The 21,424-nt window shown below is 42.7% G+C and overlaps 1 protein-coding gene across 3 annotated transcripts in view; it reads left to right on the top strand.

Annotated features, from left to right (window-relative positions):
• The first annotated feature begins 278 nt into the window (after positions 1-278).
• The window catches only part of DOP1B (DOP1 leucine zipper like protein B), an 88,357-nt gene continuing 67,211 nt past the window's right edge, over positions 279-21,424 (top strand). For 2 of the 3 annotated variants that reach the window (XR_006278739.1, XM_043507648.1), the window contains exons 1-2: positions 334-506; positions 5,667-5,841. Coding sequence is in view for 2 of the 3 variants with exons in the window: in XM_043507648.1 (XP_043363583.1) it covers positions 5,704-5,841 (138 nt within the window). In the remaining variant the exon portion in view is untranslated. Of the gene's footprint in view, positions 507-5,666; positions 5,842-21,424 lie in introns of all 3 variants that reach the window. The other variant, XM_038403955.2, reaches the window with a different exon arrangement.

The following is a 21,424-nucleotide window of genomic DNA, read 5'->3' as shown; positions in this document are numbered from 1 at the left end:
CGCAGCGCCCCAGCAGCGTCCCGAGGGGTGGCCCCGGCTTTGCGTGCAAGGGCACTAGCGGGGGCGCTCGGGTCCGCTGCGCTTCCGCACCTTCGCCGGCAGGTGGCGCCAGATACACAGCCAGGCTATAGGAATGTACCACTTACCCTGGCCCTACGGGGGGGGGGAGGTGTACGTCCCAATGTAATCATCATGAATCCGGGCCTCTCCACATCCCTGACAGCGGGGAAGGTGGACCGGACTTCCTCATTTCCGGCGGCTGAGGCTCCCCTCTCCCCAGTGCAGGATGGTATTGCCCGAGTTGGCCGCAGCGGAGCCGCCCGGGCAGGCGGGTCCCCGAGCTCAGGAGCGGGACCCCGCCCGGTTACCATAGAAACGGAGGGACTTCCCCCCCCCCTCGCGCTGGCCCCGCCCCGAACAGGGGCAGGGACCCGGACGCGGTCGCGTCGCTGGGAAGCAGCAGCAGCAGCAGCAGCAGCGCCCGCCCGGAACCGCCGCCCCGCCAGGTGGGTCCCCGGGCTCCCTGCGCCGCGTCCCCCACCCCATCCCCGGGGGGCGAGGGGCTCCAGCCAATGCGGGGGTGTCGGGGGGGGAGTGTAAGAGTTGTGTGTGTGTGTGTGTGTGTGTGTGTGTGTAGTCACGTGTGCGCGCGCAAAGGGGGCTCGTGTGTACAGGGGAGTGGGTGTGTCTAGGGCATCTCAGGTGTGTGTAAAAAGAACAGGAGGACTTGTGGCACCTGAGAGACTAACATTTATTTGAGCAGAAGCTTTCGTGAGCTCCGGCTCACTGCCTCGGATGCATTGGGTGGAAAATACAGTGGGGAGATTGATATACACAGTGCGCAGCCCCATGCTCTGGGTCTCGCTGTGCCTCCAGTTGCTAGAACAGGGGCTGGATCACGCATTAAGTGCCTTGTTCCCTTCATTCCCTCTGAAGCACCTGGCACTGGGCACGGTGAGAAGACAGGCTATTGGGCTAGATGGACTAGTGGTCGGACCCAGTATGGCCATTCTTGTGTGTGTGTGTGTGTGTGTGTGTGTGTATATACCTATGTATGAGAAGCAGGGGATCTGTGTGTCTGTGAGGGAGGATGTATGTATGTACACGCCTATTTTAGTGCAGAAGTGCAGACTGTCTGAGATGCTGCAGCTCACACCCTCCCCTCCCTGCAGCATCAGCAGGCTGTTGTAACAGCTGTGGTCTTTGCCATAGTGCCTGGCTATTACATGCTGCGGGGAGGGCTGGGAGGGCCCTGTTTGCTGCATAGATGCTGCAGGGTTTCCTCCTCTAACGGTTACCACTGGCTCAGGGTGAACTTCTGCCCAAAGCACGGTGTCTAATCTGCACCTGGGAAAAGGGAGCCCCTGATTCCTGCTGAGCAAAAGTGCCCTGCCGTCTGCCCAGTGATGCATGGTTGGAACTTGGCATATACACTGCGTAGTCATTACTAATAGGGGAAATGGAAAGAGTACAGAGAAACTTAAATCAAGTTATGGTGTGTTTGGACAAAAACCTTCTTGTTTATCAAGCAAATGTTTATCTATAGGCATCAGCCGCAAATATTAAAGCTACATCTCAGGTTAAAAGTAATATTTTAAAACCGAACATATTTTCTTGTCTCTCTTTCATCTAAGATAGATAAAAATGGGAGGAAATGTCTAAATTACTTTACATAATTTATTTAGTCTATGTACTTTTTCATTGATCTTATCTTTAACAATGAAAACAGCCTGGTCAAATTTCACTTCTATTCATCAATGCTGGGGTGTTTTAAAAGCAAGCTTTTGTCATTTAAAGAAATCATATAGATTTTGATTCATAATATGATTTTTAAAACTTTTTTTTAGTGAATCTACTGTGTTGACACGGTAGATTAAAGTAAAGAGCAATACAGTGAGGTGGCAAGAGATTAAAGTAAAAGAATAGAGAATTCATAAGGAAATAAAACTAAAGCCTTTACTCCAGTATATTAGATTCTAAGGTCAGCTAATTCTGAAAGTAGTAAATGATGCAAAACATGGATCATTTAATACTTTTTTTCAACAATAGTCTTATAATGAAACAGTTGGATATGTTTGATACAAAACAAAAGCACAAAAAATGTCAGTTAAGGTGTTACTCCAGTAGTGAGCACATCAGTATGGTAATAAACTACACATTCTATTGTGCCTACAGGTTGAAGTATAGTCCTAAGATTTGTCACATTAATCTTTAATATTTTAAGGTAGGATTTATAGAGTAAATTTTAATGTATTAGTTTACAAATTAAAATGGGGCTTTCTAGCAATGGAATGTGGGCTTCAGGGTCACTGATAACAAGTATTATTTAATTACTTGTTGTTGTCTGTATTATACAAGAAAATATTCTATCTTGCCTTCATTCAAATATTATTTTGCAGTTATTAAAATTGAATGTAAATTTGTTGACATCTAGCTACACAACTCAAATTGACTTCAGAAGTCAATAATAGGAGTAAATAACATTTCCCTATTTATTTTCTCCACAAGACGCATTACTGTGCTTTTGGATAAATACCCTTATTATTTCTGAAATTGGCATGCATTATGGAGGTACTTTATATAGGATGAGAGTGTAACTACTAAACATTTAAGTACAAAAATGGATTATTGATGGCAAATGGTCCATTGAGAGAAATAGGTACATCTTTATAATTTGAAAATGATTTGTGATTCCATGAAAATCAGTCACTCTTAAATGTGTTTATAATTTGATCATAAAGTGTTCGTCTGAATAAATTCCAATCCAAATATACTCAGATGCAGTTTTATTCCAGGAAAATTGTGCAGTTCTGCTGGTATAGCTGTGTCCATGCAAGGTGGTTTTTTTTGTAGGTATAGCTATTATTTGTAGTTTGTATTTTCTATATTATCTCAGAATACAGTGACACTAGGATGCAGGACTAGTCACAATTAGTATAGCAGTGCAAGCACCCTGATTCTAATATTAAAGCTGGCATTGCTATGTTTAGCATCACTCTAAACAATTCTAACTTATAAAGCATGTAATACAATGAGAGAAAGAATTGGGCCTGAAAAACGTAAACTCTCTTTTTAATAATAATAAAAAAAAAAATTGGCATTCTTTATTTTAAGTAATAATAAATAAAGTTGCTTGCATACTATACATCTGTGGGGTTATCTACACTTAAAATGTTACAGCTGCCTCACTGTAGCATTTCAGTGTAAACACTAGCTACACTTATGGGAGGAATTCTCCTGTCAGTGTAGGTAATCCACCTCCCTGCTGTCTACATGGGGATTTAGATTGGCTTAAATATGCTGTTCAGAGGTTTGGATTTTTCACACTCCTGAGCAACGTCATTTTGCGGACCTAATTTTCTAGTGTAGACCAGGCCGAAGTGTCATAGTCATAGAATTTAAGGCCAGAAGGGACTACCAGATCATCTAGTCAGACCTCTTGTATATCACAGGCTACAAACATAACCCAGCAACTGAAATTAAACCACGGTATTACAACTCTCAGACATAAACTGTTATGTGCCATAGGCAAAAGATGGAAGGGACCAAGTTGTACCAGTGCCCATGGCCCCTGCAGTGGCAGGGACTTGATTAAATGAAATATATCCAGATGAATCTAGCAAGCAACCCACATACATATGCTCTAGAGGATGGTGGAAAAACCCTTATGGCACTGCCAATCTGATCTGGGGGAGAATTCCTTCCTGACCCCCACATATGGTGGGTGATTAGTTGGACTCTGAGCATGTGAGCAAGAACCAGCCAGCCAAGCACCTGAGAGAGTGAATACTCAGTACCTCCTCAGAGTACCAGCCTCCCCTATCCAGTGTCCTGTCTCCAGCTGGCTATCTCTGATGCTTCAGAGGAAGGAGACCAAAAAACAGAATATGGTGAGGTTGAGTAGAGGGACATTCCTTCCTGACCTCTGCAGGTGATTGGTTGAAGCCCTGAAGCATGAGATTTTTAGGAACATCTGACTTAATTCAGAAGAGATACTCAGAACTGCTGAGCCCTGTCTCGCCCCTCTCCCCCCCCCCATTATCACAAGCAACCCTATTGTACAAGCCCACTCACAAATTTTTCCAGTCGTAAAGTACCACTCCTGAATAGATAGATTTGGAACAGCGTATGTCAGAGATCACGAGGAAACTTTTAAGGTGCAAGAGCAGGGTCCACATGGAGAGCTAGTACACAGCACGCTGAAGTGTTGTAGATTTATATCCCAGCTTACTGCGCAGTAAGTGTATGTCTTGACATAGCCTGGATGGATGTCAGATAATTTTGCTTTTTAACTTCATAACTGATAGTGAGTTAGTAACCACATCTTTCTTCCTGTTTTCATGCATTGCTATTTGAGGATTAAAAAATGGGTTTGAAGGATGAAATATAAGTAAGTTGTTTTATAGATTCAAGTTTGTTCATAATTTGTCACTTTCTAAGGTCATATGTTCACTGGAGAGGGGAAGAAAGGGTGTATTCTTAATTCAAGCTAGTTAATTCAACATAAAATCGTAGAGAAAACCAGGTAGTTTGTAGTTTTTATATGTGTTAACAGGTTGGGTTACAGCTCCACCAGCTAACGTGAAAATTACAGATTGCCTGGTCTTCTCTATCACCAATTAAGGAAAGACCTTTTTTGTAGTGAAGATGAGGCCTAATGTATTCATTGCCTAGAAACTTCATTAATGCAGAGCTAATATTGACTGGCGGTGCCATTACCTTTCCAGAATGTTGAATGCACTTGTACTTAAAACTCTGCTGGTGGAGGGGAAAGGCTTTATCTTTGATGGAGGGAAGAATAGAACTTGTCCCTTAACTACCAACATTTTAAAGAATAAGTTGATTAGAATTGTTTTCAGATATTGACTTATTTTAATGACTAAAATAGGAGCCTCTCACTGAACATTTTTAGTGAGTTTGTCAGTATTGCCAATCCCAGCTGTTTGAAACATGGGTCAGGAGCCCCAGAACTATGAGATGGGTCTAAAAATCATGAGATTCTAAAAAAAAAATGTTTTATGTTCTTTCAACTTACTTCTGGTTTTTGAGCCTTTGGTATGCACTTAGGTAATGTTTTAAGGCTTTATTCTACAACCATGAAGATTCAACACTTTTTTTTAAAAAAGTGAGAACTGATATTCTTACTTTGCACAACTCCAGGAGCTGGGATTTTAAGAGAAACTCTCTATTGTGAGACTTGAAATAAAATCATGCAAATTGGCACAAAGTAGAAAATCATGCTTAAGTGTGAATTTTTAACTTTCTGTTGCTGCAGGTAATGCCATCGATTACTGTAGCTGAAAAAGTAGGAAAAATATCTTCCTCTCCCTCCCTTATTCCTCCCCAGTTTATTTACTTTGTGTATAATGAGTTCTTTTGTGTAGTCACTCTCCCCTACTGGTACCGTATAAACGATTCACTCAGACATAGGAGAGAGCATTTCTAAAAATAGGAAACTGACTGAAAAACCAGGAAAGTTGACAATGGGAAATTGGTGTCATGCCTTAAATTACTTTTAAGTCAGTTTTTTAAATTAAATGAATGGTTTACAGTTCCCTTTCAAACATGTCTGCATACTTACTACACCCTTGCAATCTTTGCAGGTGTAGGCTTTGTCAATATTTAATTCTTGGTTAATTTTTCATAACACTGTGTATTCATTTTAGTTTGCCAGGTAGTTTTGGCTTGCTATGAGAACCTAAGATGGATCCAGAAGAGCAGGAGCTGTTCAGGGACTACAGATACAGAAATTATTCTTCAGTGATTGAAAAAGCTTTGAGGAACTTTGAATCTTCAAGCGAATGGGCAGATCTCATATCTTCACTTGGCAAACTCAATAAGGTATTCTATCTTGGAAGTGTTTTTGTTTTGTTTTGTTTTTATTAGGGTTACCCTTTGTTACTGGCTTTGAGACTAGGACAGCTAAAGATCTCTTTAATAATGTGTCGAAGCCCAGAAAACAACTTGGGGAACAATTATAGACTGACGAAATAGTGGGAAGTTTGTTTTTAAAAACACAAAAACAAACAAAAAATCCCAAGGGCTTTTTCAGTTAATGCAGCTATTACTCCTGGGAGAATTCTGCATCATTGCATGTGTGCAGAACTCATGTCCATTGCAGAAATGACTTTCTGACAGGGAAGCTTCAAGAGTGGTCACGTGCCCCTCCCCAGGAGCAGGGCGTGTCATTTTGGGTGCCTGGAGCAGCCAGCGGAGAGGTAAATTGTGTGGCTGGGTACGCCCTGACTGGGGCCAGTTAAACCAATCCGACCAATCCCTGTGCATCCAGATCCTCTATACCAGACACACACCCGCCAAGCCTCACCCGGAGCCCCATGCTCCTGGCCCTTCCCAGCCTCACCTGGGGCTTCTATCTTGCACTGAGCTCAGCTGATAGTTCTGGCTCAGGGTGGGTGAAGAGTTCACTTTCCCTGCATGGAATGGCCAGGACCGGGTAGACCTACCCCTAGAAACCTCTCCTGGCTCCGCAACCCTCCCCACTTGCTTCCTGCCCCAATCCCAAGCCATGGGACTTGAGAGGAAATTGTATGGGGAGCTGCTCCCTTGTCTGCCCAACCCTTGTGCATCTGGACCCCTTGCACCCAAATCTCCACCCCATCTAGCCCCACCTTCTCTGCACCCAGCCCTCCCTGCCAAGTCCCACTCCCCCTGCATCTAGACCTCCACCCCTGTACCCAGACCACCGCCTGCCAAGTTCCCCACACTCAAACCCCATCTTGATGAGCTCCAGCCCCAGCTGCCTGGACCCCCATCCCACTGACCCCAACCAGGTGCACCTGGACCCCCACCTCACCAAGCCCCACTCCCCCAGCATCTGGACCTGTCACTGACTTCCCCCACCAAGCCCTATCCCCCCCTACACCCACACTCACCTTGCTGAGCCTTAACCACCTTCACTTGGACCCCCATGCAGAATCCCATGGCCCCTGCGCCCAGAACCCCGCAACAAGCCCTATGCATCCAGATTTCACCCGGACTCCTGACCGAGCCGCCTGCACCCAGATTGCCCCACACAAAACCCTGTCACCCCACACCAAGCCCCTCCACATTTGGATCTTGCCAGGCTGCACCTGCCTGCCCACATCTGGTTTTCCTGATATGGAGGGGCAGGGCCTCAGGGTGTTTCTGGGGCAGGCCCGGCCCTTGTGCTGTGTCAGGGTCAAGTGCAGCCTCCCCACCAAGTCTGTGTCTTGGGAGGGGGGCTGCAGGGTGATCTCCCACCTCCATGCAGCCAGTGGCCTGTGCTCCCCACTGCCATGCTGGAGCCTCTGCATTTATTTATTGACAAATAAAATTTGCAGATTTTTTAAATATTGTGCTCAATATTTAATTTTTTGGTGCAGAATTCCATCAGGAGTAAACTATTTTAATTTTATATACACAGGAGGAAGAAGATTATCTATCTGTATATATAGGAGGAGAAAATGAGAAATCTGTGTATCTCATTGCAAGGGATACAGTTGAAGCAGGTGTGGAAACTGCAGATCTCCAAGTTCAGATGTGTCCGCAAAAGCCCCCAATGTAGATGCAGTTATACTAGCAAAACTGCACATTTATCAGTATAACCTGCTTTGGCTACATTGTGTAAACCTTACTTAACAGATCTCTACAGCTAAGCAAAAAGTGGAGTTAGTAGGTTTACTAACTGCCTTCAGTGTGTGCTGTCTTCAGAAGAGAAAAGTTGGATGGTGCTACCTGGGCTGCATGAGTTATCAGTTATACCCTCGCATCCTCAGAAAACCTTCATCATTTTTTTGGACTGATAGGCTAGTCCCTGCTAGAGAGAGAGGTTGAATGGAATGGCCACGAGAACTTGGGACCTTCAGACAGTTCCACTGATCATTTCCAGATGTCACTGGGCACTTGCACATGGAGGGAGATGAGCTCTGATCTTTTACCTTGGCTAGTCTTGCTCACTGGGGTCAGCTGACATCTACTAGCTGAAAACTCTTGCTCAGATATGTAACTGACAAAACATGCAGCAGTATAGTGCAAACTAAACAAAAAGCTTTTATCTGTTATGTCAGTCCATCTGCCCTGGTATTTTTTAGATTTAATCTTTTTAGAGTTATAAAAATTGCTATACCAGATCATACCAGTGGTTCCCCTAGTCTTGTATCTTGTCTGAGGCTATAGACTATATCAGATGCTTCAGAGGAAGGTCCAAAACACCTATTGATGGAAAATTACAGAATAATCCGCTTGTAAGGAAAGTTTCCTCTTGCCTAAGCAGTTACTAGCTGTCTTATGCCTGAAGATAATTATTAATTACTGTTTAGTTCCAGGAGTGCCCAGGGAGTGTCTGGTGTTTTCCTTATACAGGCAGTGCAGTCCCCTGGGCAGGGATTTTATAACCTAAAGACACATAGCAGGTAGTGCAGAGGGAAGCAACAAATATTGCTATGTTAACAGATGTATTTTTAAAATGGACATGAAAATTTATACTGCGTTATACTCTATGAGCGTGACAGTGTTGCTTAACAACAAGTTTCTTATAGGCATCGTGACAGGTGGGCCTTCAGGAGGAACTCGAATGTGAAAAGAATGGGGAGCTTTGCTGACAAGCTCAGGGATTTCCTTCCTGCATATTGGGTAGCATGAGTGATGGCAAGGAGATGTTTGGGAGAAGCATCAGAGTTAATATCTCTTAACTTTTTAATCTTCTCTTATTTCATGTAGTTATCAGCATTCTTATATTTTGATTTATAAATTGATTTAGATTCTACTAAGCTCTTGGCTTCATGGATTTTTGCAGCAGTGAATTGTGGGGGTGGGTGTATAAACTTGTTAAAAGAAAAGGAGTACTTGTGGCACCTTAGAGACTAACAAATTTATTTGAGCATAAGTTTTCGTGAGCTACAGCTCACTTCATCGGATGCATTTGGTGGAAAATACAGTGGGAAATAAAGTTTGGTGCATTTGGATGCATTTTTTGGAAAATAAAGTTGTTGCCATTCAACTTCATTGTAATCTCCACTTCTTCTTGTATTAAGAAGGTAAGCTGATGCCTGTAGGGATGAGGCATAAAGGGGAGAAGTAGTAGCTCTCCACTACCCCTCCTCCAGCTTTGTGGCTGTGGTGAAGCAAGGGGAGAAAGAGCTCTATGCAACTCTATAACTCTTTTCCACCCTCTGCTGTGTTTTTTTTTTTGTGTGTGTGTGCTTCTTCTCTGTGAATATCTCCAATGTCTTGCTCTGCTGCTGCTTAGTCTTACCAAGCAGTAGCAGCATGAAGCTGATGTGGTTCTTTGCAATTTCATTGTTGCCCCCAGCGTTCTGAATATCAGCAGCGAAGCTGACTAGACTAGACTTCCACTGAATGCATCCAATGAAGTGAGCTGTAGCTCACGAAAGCTTATGCTCAAATTAATTTAGTTTCTAAGGTGCCACAAGTACTCCTTTTCTTTTTGCGAATACAGACTAACACGGCTACTACTCTGAAACCCGACTAGACTTCTGTTCATTTTAATCCGTTGCTGCTTGACAAAACAGCAGCAATGGTACTAGAGTAGTCTGCAGACTGAGAAATACAGCACTACCTCATTTAATGTTCTTAATATGGTTATTGCAACCTTAAGGATTAGAGATCGCTGTGACAATACTGCAACCTCGTGCAGTATTTTTGGGCACCATGTTGTATTTTGTTTTAATGTGTGAATGTGAAATAGCCATTATATTGAGACGGGCTAGACATTATTAGCTGTAGAATATTCATAGCCCTTGGTAACAGTGTGAATGATATGTATTTGTGTGTGTATATGTGTGGGGGGGGGTGCTTTGAAGCTGGGCCTGGGGAGTTATGGAAGTTACCTGTTTTCAGGAGACTGGGGGACAAAACAAGATCTTATTTATTTATTTTTTTAATAAAAAGCCGACTTTAAACAGACACTATGATTTTGATTCAACAAATGGACAAAACTTTCTGTCCAAGAGATAAGACTTCAACCCTTGCTGAAGGGTTAGAAGTAGGGTGACTAGATAGAAAGTGTAAAAAATCAGGATGGGGTGGCGGGTAATAGGTGTCTATATTTAAAAAAAAAAAAAAAAAAAGCCCCAAATATCAGGACTGTCCCTATAAAATGGGGACATCTGGTCACCCTAGTTAGAAGGAATGTTGGTCTACCAGACGCCCCAAGTGAAAGATGGGCGATTCCTGGTGTGTTTAGTGAGCATTAAAATCCTTTTATTGTTTTTTTCCTTGTGATGCTTTTGCCCTAAGAATAAGTGTGCTTGTTTAGAAAGAGCTGTTCAGATTACTGGTAAATCACACCTTTCATACTCCTTGGAGAGAAAGCTCATCCTAGATGCTGGCCTTAAGGCAGACTGGTTGCTGTGGATATCACAGAGTATGATGTCAGGCAGCTGTGTGGCCTTAAAATCTCCTGTCAGAAGGGAGTAAGACAGAGGACCCTGCGCAGAGACAGGTGACAACTGGAGGTCTGAGACCTGACTAGGTGCTCCTGTAGTGGACCCTGGAGGAGCAGTATAGGTGCAGTTGCCCTGAAACTGTGACAATTCATTTTTTATAATGAAAGCTTAAAGTCTGTGTAAATTGGTGATTTATGACCCCATGATTGCCAGGGAAGACTTTCCATTTGTCACTTACAAGTGGATTTTTCAAGTACTACTGTAGAAAATAATTTACTATGTTTATAAAAAGGTCTATTCCAAATACATGGAAGTGGAGGATGGAAGTGGACTGTGTTAATTACCAAAAATTAAATATTGACACATTCATCAGTGTTTTAAAGACTTGCTTATGTTTCATGGGAAAACTATGAAAAACATTTCAATTATAGATAAGTCTCCATGTTTCTCTTTAGCATGAAAATGGGATCTTTGTTGCTCAGAATTTCATGTGTTCTTTCTCCTTGTGTATCACTTGAAAACATAATCCTTGTTTGATGTAAGTGCATTTCATGGGATTTAAACAGCTTATTTCCTATACTGTGGATGCACAGTATGACCAGACTTAGAGTCCAATTAAATTTGAGTGTTATAAAAATAAATCCTGTATCCTTATTCCCTTAATCTATTTTGTATAAAGATTATTTCACAGCAGTGATTTTGACAAACTGTTCATGAGGCTTTTATACCTTTTTAGTCCACTATGTATTTTTAGAAATAAGGTTCTTTTCTCATTCCCATTCTCAAATAGTGCTTTTACCAGCATTTTTATTGTCTATATACACATGTGAGTTAACTGTTAGGAAAATATTGTTTTGTTGCTAACTAACCAAATGAATGCCAGTATTTAGAATGTTCAGTACAGATTGCAGTGTACAGGATTTGGTAATCCTGTTTTTAATAGTCCTGGTGCCAAAATGTAATTGTGCTATTGCAGATTTTGCCTTTGTGTGCTAACAGAATGGGGTGAGGTTCTGTAAAGTTACTGCTGATAGAAGCTAACAGCAGTTTTTGTCTGGAAACTGGTGCTGGTTCATTATGTGTAGGCATATCAGTAAAGTTAGTGCTTTTAACATACATGCTCATAGCCAAAATATCTTTAATTAAATGATCTAAAATTGTGTTATGCAGAGTTAGGGTTGCCCAATGATAGTTTGTGCCCTTCAAAAATGTCAAGTTCTGCAAAATTCAGACTTCTGAAAACCAGGAAATGCGAGGTATTTTACAAGGTAAAATATCCATCCAATCTTACCTCTGCCCCCTGGGACTGGCAAGAGCCACTGGGATCTATCTGCATGCATTCCAGTTGCAGTCCCCCTATTAGGTGTAGCTGTGCTGGTTGGTAGAGATGTGTTTGTGATATGAGGAGATCTGTGGTTTAGTTTGGGGAGCATCACAGAGCTGTCATTGAGATGATGTGAGGAGATCTGGGTCTGGACCCTCCCTCACATGTGTGATCAAAGGAAAGAGGTGCATGTGTACCTTGAGGTTCCAGTCTGGAATCATTTCAATATGGAATTGTGTAGGCTGTGTCAGGAGAAGGGCACTGGGGTGGTCTTGCTATGGGTATTGTCAGTAGTGATGAGATATGAGAGGAGTCTATGGATTTAATGGTAGGTAGGGGAAAGCATAGGTTTAGGTGGTATCGTGTGCATGTGTGAAGGGGGTTGTAAATTGTTAAATTTAACAAGTTTGATATTCTTTCAGGAAATAGGCACAGTGTTTGCACTTAAGGCAGGTGTAGAGAGCAGCCGTCCAGTACAGTAAAAAGGCAGAATATGTATATATGTGTTACGGTATTTTGTGGTATTTCTCAAAGAGGGCATACTTAAGGTTACGTGTGTGGTTTGTTTGGTTTTTTTTTTAAGTCTATATTTCCTGGTTTTCAGAAGTTTGAGTTTTGATAAACTCCTTGTTTTAAAAGGCCACAAACTGTCAGCAAAGGCAACCTTAACTCTGTGTTAACTAAATTGCAAAAAGCTAAATTTCCAGGGTGGGGGAGGGAGGATTGTTTTGTTTTGTTTTAAGATAAAAGTATATTCATAGACGTTAGTGGCCATTTAGACAGTTGTAGTTCTCACCTCGGTATGCAGTTGATATGCTACTGTGGCTGGATAGTATTCAAAAGACATAGCTTTTATACCGTGCTTTTCACCAATAGATCTCAAAGAACTTTACTTCACCTGTTTCCCATATATAAATTGGGAATAAGGAAGTGACTTGACCAAGGTCATCCAGCAGGCCAGTGGCGGAGACAGCAGTAGTCATCTCCATGTGATGGTCTCGGCTAAATGAGAACCCCCCAGGGAAATGAATACAACCTGAAATAGCCGCTCTGAGGTGTGTGATCTGCTTGATTGGAGAGACTCTGATGTGTCAAGCGTGCTCATTCTCAATTCCTCACCCCAGTGTTAGCAATGTGTTCTTGGTGCATGTTCCAAGCAAGTCTGTTCTCACCTCCTCGCCCAAAAGGACATTACTTCTCCAGATCCTGGCTCACATGGGGACAGAGACCCCTAGATCACATAGATGTAAGGTGTGGGGTTCAGACTCACTCCCAAAAAGACAGGTCCCCCAGAACCTGGCTCACATGATGGGGGTCAGACCACCATAGATAGGCAGGGCCCCTTGGATCCTGGCACACACAAGAGGGCAGGGACTGAGGTTCAAACACTCCCAGAGGGGCAGGGACCCCCAATCCTATGGAGGGATAGGAAGAGGGACTCCCTAGAAAGTTAACACCCCCCAAGAACCTGGCTTACATAAGGAGGGGCATAGAAGGGGGTCAGACTGCTATACATGGGTCCCCAGATCCTGGTGTGCTCAAAAGGGGAGAGTGTAGGACTCACAGGCACTCCTGCTCCTATTCCCTGCCCCCTTCCCCTTGTCACTCACCTTGATGTCTCCTTCCCAGTGTCCCTCCCTCTCACCTGAGGCCCCAACCCCTCACCCCGTTCCTCCTCCTCCACCCTCTACAATGGCCCTCCCCGTCAGCAAGCATGTGCATGTTTAATTTTGTTTTTCAAAAATACTTAGTTCTCCAAAAAATTAAAAAACAAACCCCCCACAATTCTGATGGAGATGGATTTTTAGCAATAGGTCTTCTGACCTTTTCCAGATTTTTGCACGAAGTGGGACTCAGGCTCACACTGGCTGGGTAGGTCAAGTTCAAAGGACTACTGGTTATTCTCTTAAGCCATCCAAGCCGCTTAAAACTTTCAAGGCTAAAAACCCTGTTAACTCTTCTGTCCACACATGGTCATTTGTTTGGTGCAACATCAAGAACTTCAGAGGCTGATGATCCAAACTAAAGAGCTAAAGTCTTTGGCTAATAGCATTGTATCTGATTTTCTCCAAAAGGCTAGTGAGTGGCATGAACCCTGTTGGAGTAACTCTCAAGTGTCTGAGATCCTGGTGTGATGATCTCAGCCCTTGTTTGATCTCAATCTGGGCAGCAAAATTCATTGCCAGACCATGTCAGCTTTAAGAAAAGCTATATCTCGGGAAACTTATGCTCAAATGGCCTCCAGTTTGGATCAATGACCAAACCCCGAGGTTCATCTGATAAGCCACACAAGGAACACGAAAGTGGTGTGGGTTTTTTTGGGGTTTTTTAAAAGAGGCTTTCTGCTTTTGGAGTGTCATCTCAAAACTCAAAGAAAAAAAATATTTAAAATTTGTATCGAGTTGTCCTCGGGGCGAGGCAGGGCTAGCTGGTGGTGGTAGTTGTTTTTAGTAGTAAATACTCTCAAAGGCTCCATTTCAGGTTGCAACCCATTATGCTGGGTTCTGTACAAGTATAAAAAGAGAGAATCCTTGTGCTGAATAGCTTATGGTTGTGGAATTTGCCAAACTGTTCTCACTGTTTCTTATCCACCCTGCTCTTTGATTCAATAACTTTTGATAGATCCATTGGGAAAACCATTTTGGCTCAGATTGACCAGACTACCAATGAGTGCAGTTGGTAAGCTAGCAACAGAATCTTCACAGGGGAGGTGGATGATGGTGATTGTTGTTCATGTGCACGTTTCTGCGTGTGAGCTGACAGCAGCAGAATCTTCAATTACTGATGGGAGGTAGGGTGGAGAATTTGGCTAGCATTTCCCCCCATCCACCCTATAGCAATGGTGCTTTCTCTGTACTGGTAAAGTATATTGGAACAATAACAGAACCTATAAGGTTTGTGAGCTCCATGACTAATACCTCTACCAATTGTGCGATGCTAGGGTGACCTCGGATTTAGAATGTGCTACCATGCATAAAGCTGAATAAGTTTGGAAGGAAGGGAAATTGTTGTGGCCACTATTGATATTTTTACCTGAGCCATGGGGGGCAGAAAGCCTGGCATAAAATGAGGCAGAACGTCTGAGAGACAGAAGGCAAACTCTTCAGAAACAAGCTCCTCTTCTGTGGCCTTGCAGGATCCCTTCCAACAAGCCTTTCAGTTAGTAATGCCTCACGAAAGGGACAGGAAGTGGCAGAACTTATGCCCCACGCTTCTGTGCTACCCTCCATTTATTTTCTTGCAGGAGTAACGCTGACTGCAGGCATAAATCTTCCACCATCCCTAGTTGGATATAATCTTTTCGATATGGAAGCCTAGGCAAAGTCATCTTTCTCACTTGCTCCCCAGCAGGTATAAGTTTTTCAGTGCCAGAACGTGTGGCTCACCTCTTCCTGGTCACAACGTACATATTTAAATTCTGCCATCAGAACTAGTTAGGTTGGCAGTGTTTGTGAGCTACTCCAACTAAACTGACAAAGGTTAAAGCTTACAGAAAATCATCTTACACTGATTGCACTCAGTCCATGGTGATGGCTAGACATTAAGCATCTAGATAGAAGATTCCATGTTTCACCGTTTTTTTTAAATGATTTCTAATGAGAAGAAATTCCAAAACACACAATCAGATGTATTTTATAGTTCAAGAAATAATATAAATACCATAATACAAGCATTTCTAATCAGTTTTGAAGCAAGTTTAAAAAAAGTTGGAGGTGGGAAGAATCAATTTTCCTGGAAAGAGTTTTCTGAAAGCCCCAAATATGAAGGTACTGGGACAGGTTGTAAATACATACTCTGAGAACATTGTAGTAAATAGTGCCATCCTGAACTCTGTAAAAAGGATCTTGTAGAGACCATTTAGGCTATACTCCTGGCTCCTCTGAGATCCTCATGAGGAGGCTGTGATGAACAAGCCCACATTCTTTAGGTTATAGCAATATTATGGCTCCCTCTGAGAGATGAGGGAATCATAGACAAAGACATAAATACTGTAGCTTGAAGACAAGATTAATTCTATATAGGAAGCATTCCACTGTTGCCTTTGTTACAGCTCAGGGCAGCAGCACCTGTTTCCCAGTAGTGGTCCAGGCCCCTTGCCCTTGCCTTTCTTGGGTGGAGGCCAGTGCTGCTCTCCTTCGTGATGGGTATTTCCAGGGTAAACAGTTCCCTGCCTCTGCTGTTTTGTTCTCTGCAAAAGACAGTCTGCCTAAGCAGGTCCCTTCAGAGACAGTTAACTGTGTAATTGCCACAGTTATAAGTTATATCGCTATTCTTTCGAAGCAAGCATATTTTATTCTTAAGGTAAAAACAATACACAGAAAACATTTAAAATAATAAAAGAACCTACACCCGTGCTAATAAGCTTACTAGAGATCATCCTAACTCTAGCGTGCGCTCTGGCAGGAGAAGTCCTTCAGAACCCCCCACCCAGGGGTTTTCTTGTGGTTTCAGGTTCATCACAGCTTCAGCTCTGAGCAAGAATCCAGTCTTATGGGGCCTTGGTCAGACAAAGTCTTTCCAAACCTTCCCTAAGGATTGGGGCCCTCTGGGGACCAGTCTGTCTGCTTGCTGAATCAGAACAAAAACCCGGAATCAGTTTAAACTCAAATTACTTATCCCAGTGTCCTTTCTTTGTCAGTTGATCTGTAGTCTAGGTAATCTGGTTTGAAGCTTTGAAAGGTAATCCAGCCAGATAATGGGTTCCCTCCCAAGGATGAAGCTTCAAAGGGCTGATAACCAGAGGCATTCCATTAGCATACCCCACCTCCCTAAAAAAGTTGCCACAATCTCACAATAATACAGAGACAATTGCATTTTTAGTACAATGAAGTTAAATGATACAATGATGATAAACTTAATTCAGCAAGAAGAAAAGGAGTACTTGTGGCACCTTAGAGACTAACAAATTTGTTAGTCTCTAAGGTGCCACAAGTACTCCTTTTCTTTTTATGAATACAGACTAACACGGCTGCTACTCTGAAACCTTAATTCAGCAAGGTTTGTCCAGGATAATACAAGACCTTGTCATAGCTATTAAACGTTAACACTGAGGCTCCAGTCCTCTATTGTCTGTAATTCAACCTAACTCGCATGAAAACTACAAACTCTGCCTTATGCTCCCCAGATTTTTAATGCTAGGTAAGAACACATCCCCTCCAGTGAAGAAAAGGCTTAAGAAAACTAGGAACAGTCCGATTTTTCCTTTTAATCAGATCATGAAACATGGTTTATTTAAATAGAACATCACTATTCCCAATACATGAGTGCAGCGGGCAGGGCTATGGAATGTTAGCTTAAGGTGTTTGTTCTGCACAGCACTAGCAAGTAAACAGCTTATGGGAGTGTTTTTAAACTCCTGTTCCTTGTTTATTCTATCCCTCCCACTATCTGTGAAAACCATAAAAACTCTTGTCCCCTGTTTTTATAGCAAATGTCTTCAGCGCTCGTTTTCTGAGACCATGTGTGCGCTATGGGTGCTACAGCAGCACAGCTGCAGCACCACGGTAGATGCTTCCTAAATCGACAGGGTTTTTCTATCAATTTTAGATAATCCACCTCCCCAAGAATTATACCATTGATTTTACTCACGTCAACATCAGGGGTTAGGTGGCTTAACTAATTGCACTCAGTGTGACTTATTCACACCCCTGAGCACCATAACTATGTTGACATAACTTTTTAAGGGTAGACTGGGCTTTAATAACAGTTGATGAATCATAAGTTCTTGAAGTTTTCAATTTATTGCCTCTGTCTCAAACAAGCATGTTGTTAATTCTTAATTAGAGTTAATGCTATAAATTAAAAAGTGTGTTCTGTATTATAACCAGGATCCACACACTTTTTAATTTATAGCATTAACTCTAATTAAGAATTAACAACATGCTTGTTTGAGACAGAGGCAATAAATTGAAAACTTCAAGAATTTATGATTCATCAACTGTTATTAAGGCCCAGTCTACCCTTAAAAAGTGTGTGTGTGTGTGTGTGTGTGTGTGTGTGTAAATATATATATAATATGATCTCCTGCTTGGTTCTTAAATTTCAGCAAAAATTGGTCAGACTGACCTCTGGTGCTATTGTTTAACAATAGCACGCTTTATCACATTGTTCAGTTCAGTACTGTACATGAACATTATTTGTCCTTCAGAAAAAACATTCTGTTTTGAAGTCCTAGGGAATAAGAACTTTTTATGTGTATGACCTTCACCTATCAGCTATAAAGGGCAGATGTTGATATGGTGGGGATTTGCATTTAAGATGATGAACAGTATATTAGCTAAGTAAATTGGTTTTTAGAAGCAAACTGTTGTCCAAATTAAATGTATTAAATAAGTTTCTAAATGTATGCATTACTGAAAACTATTTTATATTTACTCGTTGGAGTTCAATCCTTGAGGGGGCCATTTAGGGATCTGGGGCAAAAATTGGGGATTGGTCCTACTTTGAGCAGTGGGTTGGACTAGATGACCTCCTGAGGTCCCTTCCAACCATGGTATTCTATTCTATTCTATTCTAAGTAAAGAGAGCCCTGAACACTAATAAAGTATATATTTTTATCTGGGCTGATTTTACATTCGTAACACTGATGGGGAAGTACGTAGTTGTGGTAGTTGTGTGTGTTGCGTCACAGAAGGATTATTGAAGAATAGGGAGATATGCAAAAACTCCAATTCAAATATTCTCATGGGTTTATAGTGCTGGGAAGGTTAAGAAAATGAAGTTAGATGTGATTGATAGGACCTGATTGAGATGTATAAAATCTGAGGTAGAGAACGACTTGCTGCCATGAAATCATTTGAGATTTCATACCATCAGGCTTAAAAATAGGAATGTTTCAGTCCTTTCCCTCTGCTTTGCTGGTCATTAAAAAGGGGTTTTGTTCATTGCTGCTGTGTGATGTATGTACTGTTGCAGTTTCTTTACCTTTATAAATATTGGGAATATCCTCTTGTCTGGAGATCTTGGAGGAGAAGAGAGCAAGAGTGGGAATCTTTTAAGCTCTTAATTGAAAGTTTGGGATGACGATCGTTTAGCAAAAACTTTTCCCCTAACTGCATTGCAAGCATTTGCTTTAAATACATGTTTACAAAAACACAAGCAAACCAATGTTCCCTTTCTGCTGTTTGGATTTTCTTTTATCAATGATTCAGTCATAATTGTACTAGTTCTCCAGTTGTCTATAGTCTTCCTAGGGCAGAGGTGGACAAGCTATGGCGCGCGGGCCACATCCGGCCCACAGGACTGTCCTGCCCAGCCATTGAGCTCCCAGCTGGGGAGACTAGCCCATGGCTCCTCCCCTGCTGTGTCTGTCCAGCTATGCCGCCACATGGGCAGCGCTCTGGGCAATGGGGCTGTGCGCTCCTGCAAAGCAGAGCAGCAGCGTGTCTAGCTCTGGCCAGGCAGCGTGGCTGCCAGACATGCTGCTCTGAGCTGCATAGTAAAGGGGCCGGGGCCTGGGGGTTGACTAACGGGTGGTGGGTCCTGGGGACAGGGAGCAGGGGGCAGTTGAATGGGGCTGAGGTTCTGCAGGGGGGAAGGGGGGGCAGTCAGGGACGGGGAACAGGTTGGGTTGGATAGGCATGGGGTCTCGGGGGCGGGGGTGTGGGTAGGGGTCGGGGGACTGGGAGCAGGGGGGTTGGTTGGGGGTGGGGTCCCAGGGGGTGGTTAAGGGCAGGGGATCCCAGGAAAGGGCGATTAGGAGACGAGGAGCAGGGGGGTTGGATGGGTCAGGGGTTCTGAGGGTGGCAGTCAGGGGGTGGGAAATGGGAGGGGGCGGATAAGGGGTGGGGGCCAGGCTGTTTGGGGAGCCACAGCCTTTCCTACCCAGCCCTCCATATTGTTTTGCAACCCCAATGTGGCCCTTGGGCCAAAAAGTTTGCCCATATAGCAAATGTCTTCAGCGCTCGTTTTCTGAGACCATGTGTGCGCTATGGGTGCTACAGCAGCACAGCTGCAGCACCACGGTAGATGCTTCCTAAATCGACAGGGTTTTTCTATCAATTTTAGATAATCCACCTCCCCAAGAATTATACCATTGATTTTACTCACGTCAACATCAGGGGTTAGGTGGCTTAACTAATTGCACTCAGTGTGACTTATTCACACCCCTGAGTTTGCCTGAGCAGATGGAGAAGCTAAGCAGAGCAGTTAAAGGCCAGATTAGTAATCACAACTCCCTGTTAATTCAATAAAAGCTGTGGGTGCTCAGCACTGTTGAATCCAAAAGCCATAGATAGGGGATTAAAACTGAATTAACGATGAACTAAAATTATGATAGCACCCACACCACCTTACATGCTGTAAAATGAGCGTTGCCCGATCTACTGATTGTATAGTGATAAAATTACTGATTTAGTTTCCCCATTTAGCACACTGAAATTTGGTTGGTTCTTGTCCCAAGATCAGGCCCAGCATTATCAGAATTACTGTTCAGCTGGGATCCCCAATGTGCATCGTTTGCAATGCTCTCTCACTTAGCACATCACACTATAGTTATAATAGTTTAATTATTAACACACTTAGCAAATTCACACACACACACCCTCCCCCAATCCAGCAAGGCAGGTAGAGGTAATAACGGAATGAGCAGAGCATCCCGATATTTACACCATCCCTTGCAAAACAACCTGAAGTGTTAGTTGTCTTCCTCATCTTCCCCCTCACCGTCACCACTGGTAGTCATCCTGGCCTTTCTCAAGAGCTACATCTCTCTCTTCCCTCGCACACAGGCTGGGATACAACTTTTATGATGTGTTACACTGATGCCACCATGTCTAACGCATATTCAGTAGGGGTTTCAGCCTTTTCTCCTTATTTGTAGTTCTTCACCTTGTTAATGTTGGCATGTTCTTCCTCCATAGGTTATTAATCCTTTTACCTTAAGCTTATTAACATATACATCACTTAGTTACCATGGCATCCTTGTGGTCAGCTGTCCCTAACTAAAAATAGCCCGAGCTGTTATAAACTACCACCTCAGTGATTACCTACCAGTAGTTTAGTCATCATAGCATTCTATGTTTTGATATCTTTTATCTAGGGTTAGTCTTGGTTAGCTACTTATGCTAAGTTTTTTTGGGCCTTATGCCTTAATTAGTTTGGCCAAGTTTTTATCTTACAGGCCTTGAGCCTTATAGGCTCACTGCATAAATTAAGGCAATACCACCTTACCTAGCAAATACCTATACCTGCCCTGAACAACTTCCACCTGGTTCCTAGTGAAACACTTGCAATAGACTATCATAGGTTTAGGAATTATGATAATTTGCCAAATATATTTCTGATTCTTATGAGTCAGTAAAATCTGACTGCAGTTTCTTCAGACACATAGTTGCTTATGCTCACTTAGGATACATTTTTTTCCAACTCCTTTCCAAGGAACTGGGGGGAGGAAGAAGAAAAGTGCTAAACATCACAAACATGTCCTTGTAGTTCAGCTTCTCAAATCAAATATTTTACCGGCAACAAGTTTCCTAACATTCATAATAATTCTACAGAGTTTTGTTCTTACAGTTCATTGAGAAACTACTGATTCTACAAATCTATAAAACATATGATCTAGTCATATAGTCTTAAGAATTTTGTTCTTGCTCCACCTCCAACCCATAAAAAAACCGCAGGAAAAATAAAATTTAAGCTGAGAGGCCCAAAATGTTAATTAGCGCAATTTTTTGTTGTGTTTTTCTTCAAAGTCCCCCCCCGTGCTCAAACA

This window comes from Dermochelys coriacea, chromosome 1 (assembly GCF_009764565.3).
Source record: "Dermochelys coriacea isolate rDerCor1 chromosome 1, rDerCor1.pri.v4, whole genome shotgun sequence".
Lineage (NCBI taxonomy): Eukaryota > Metazoa > Chordata > Testudines > Dermochelyidae > Dermochelys > Dermochelys coriacea.
The sequence above is the reverse complement of the archived record's forward strand: the minus strand, read 5'-3'. Positions and strand labels throughout refer to the sequence as shown.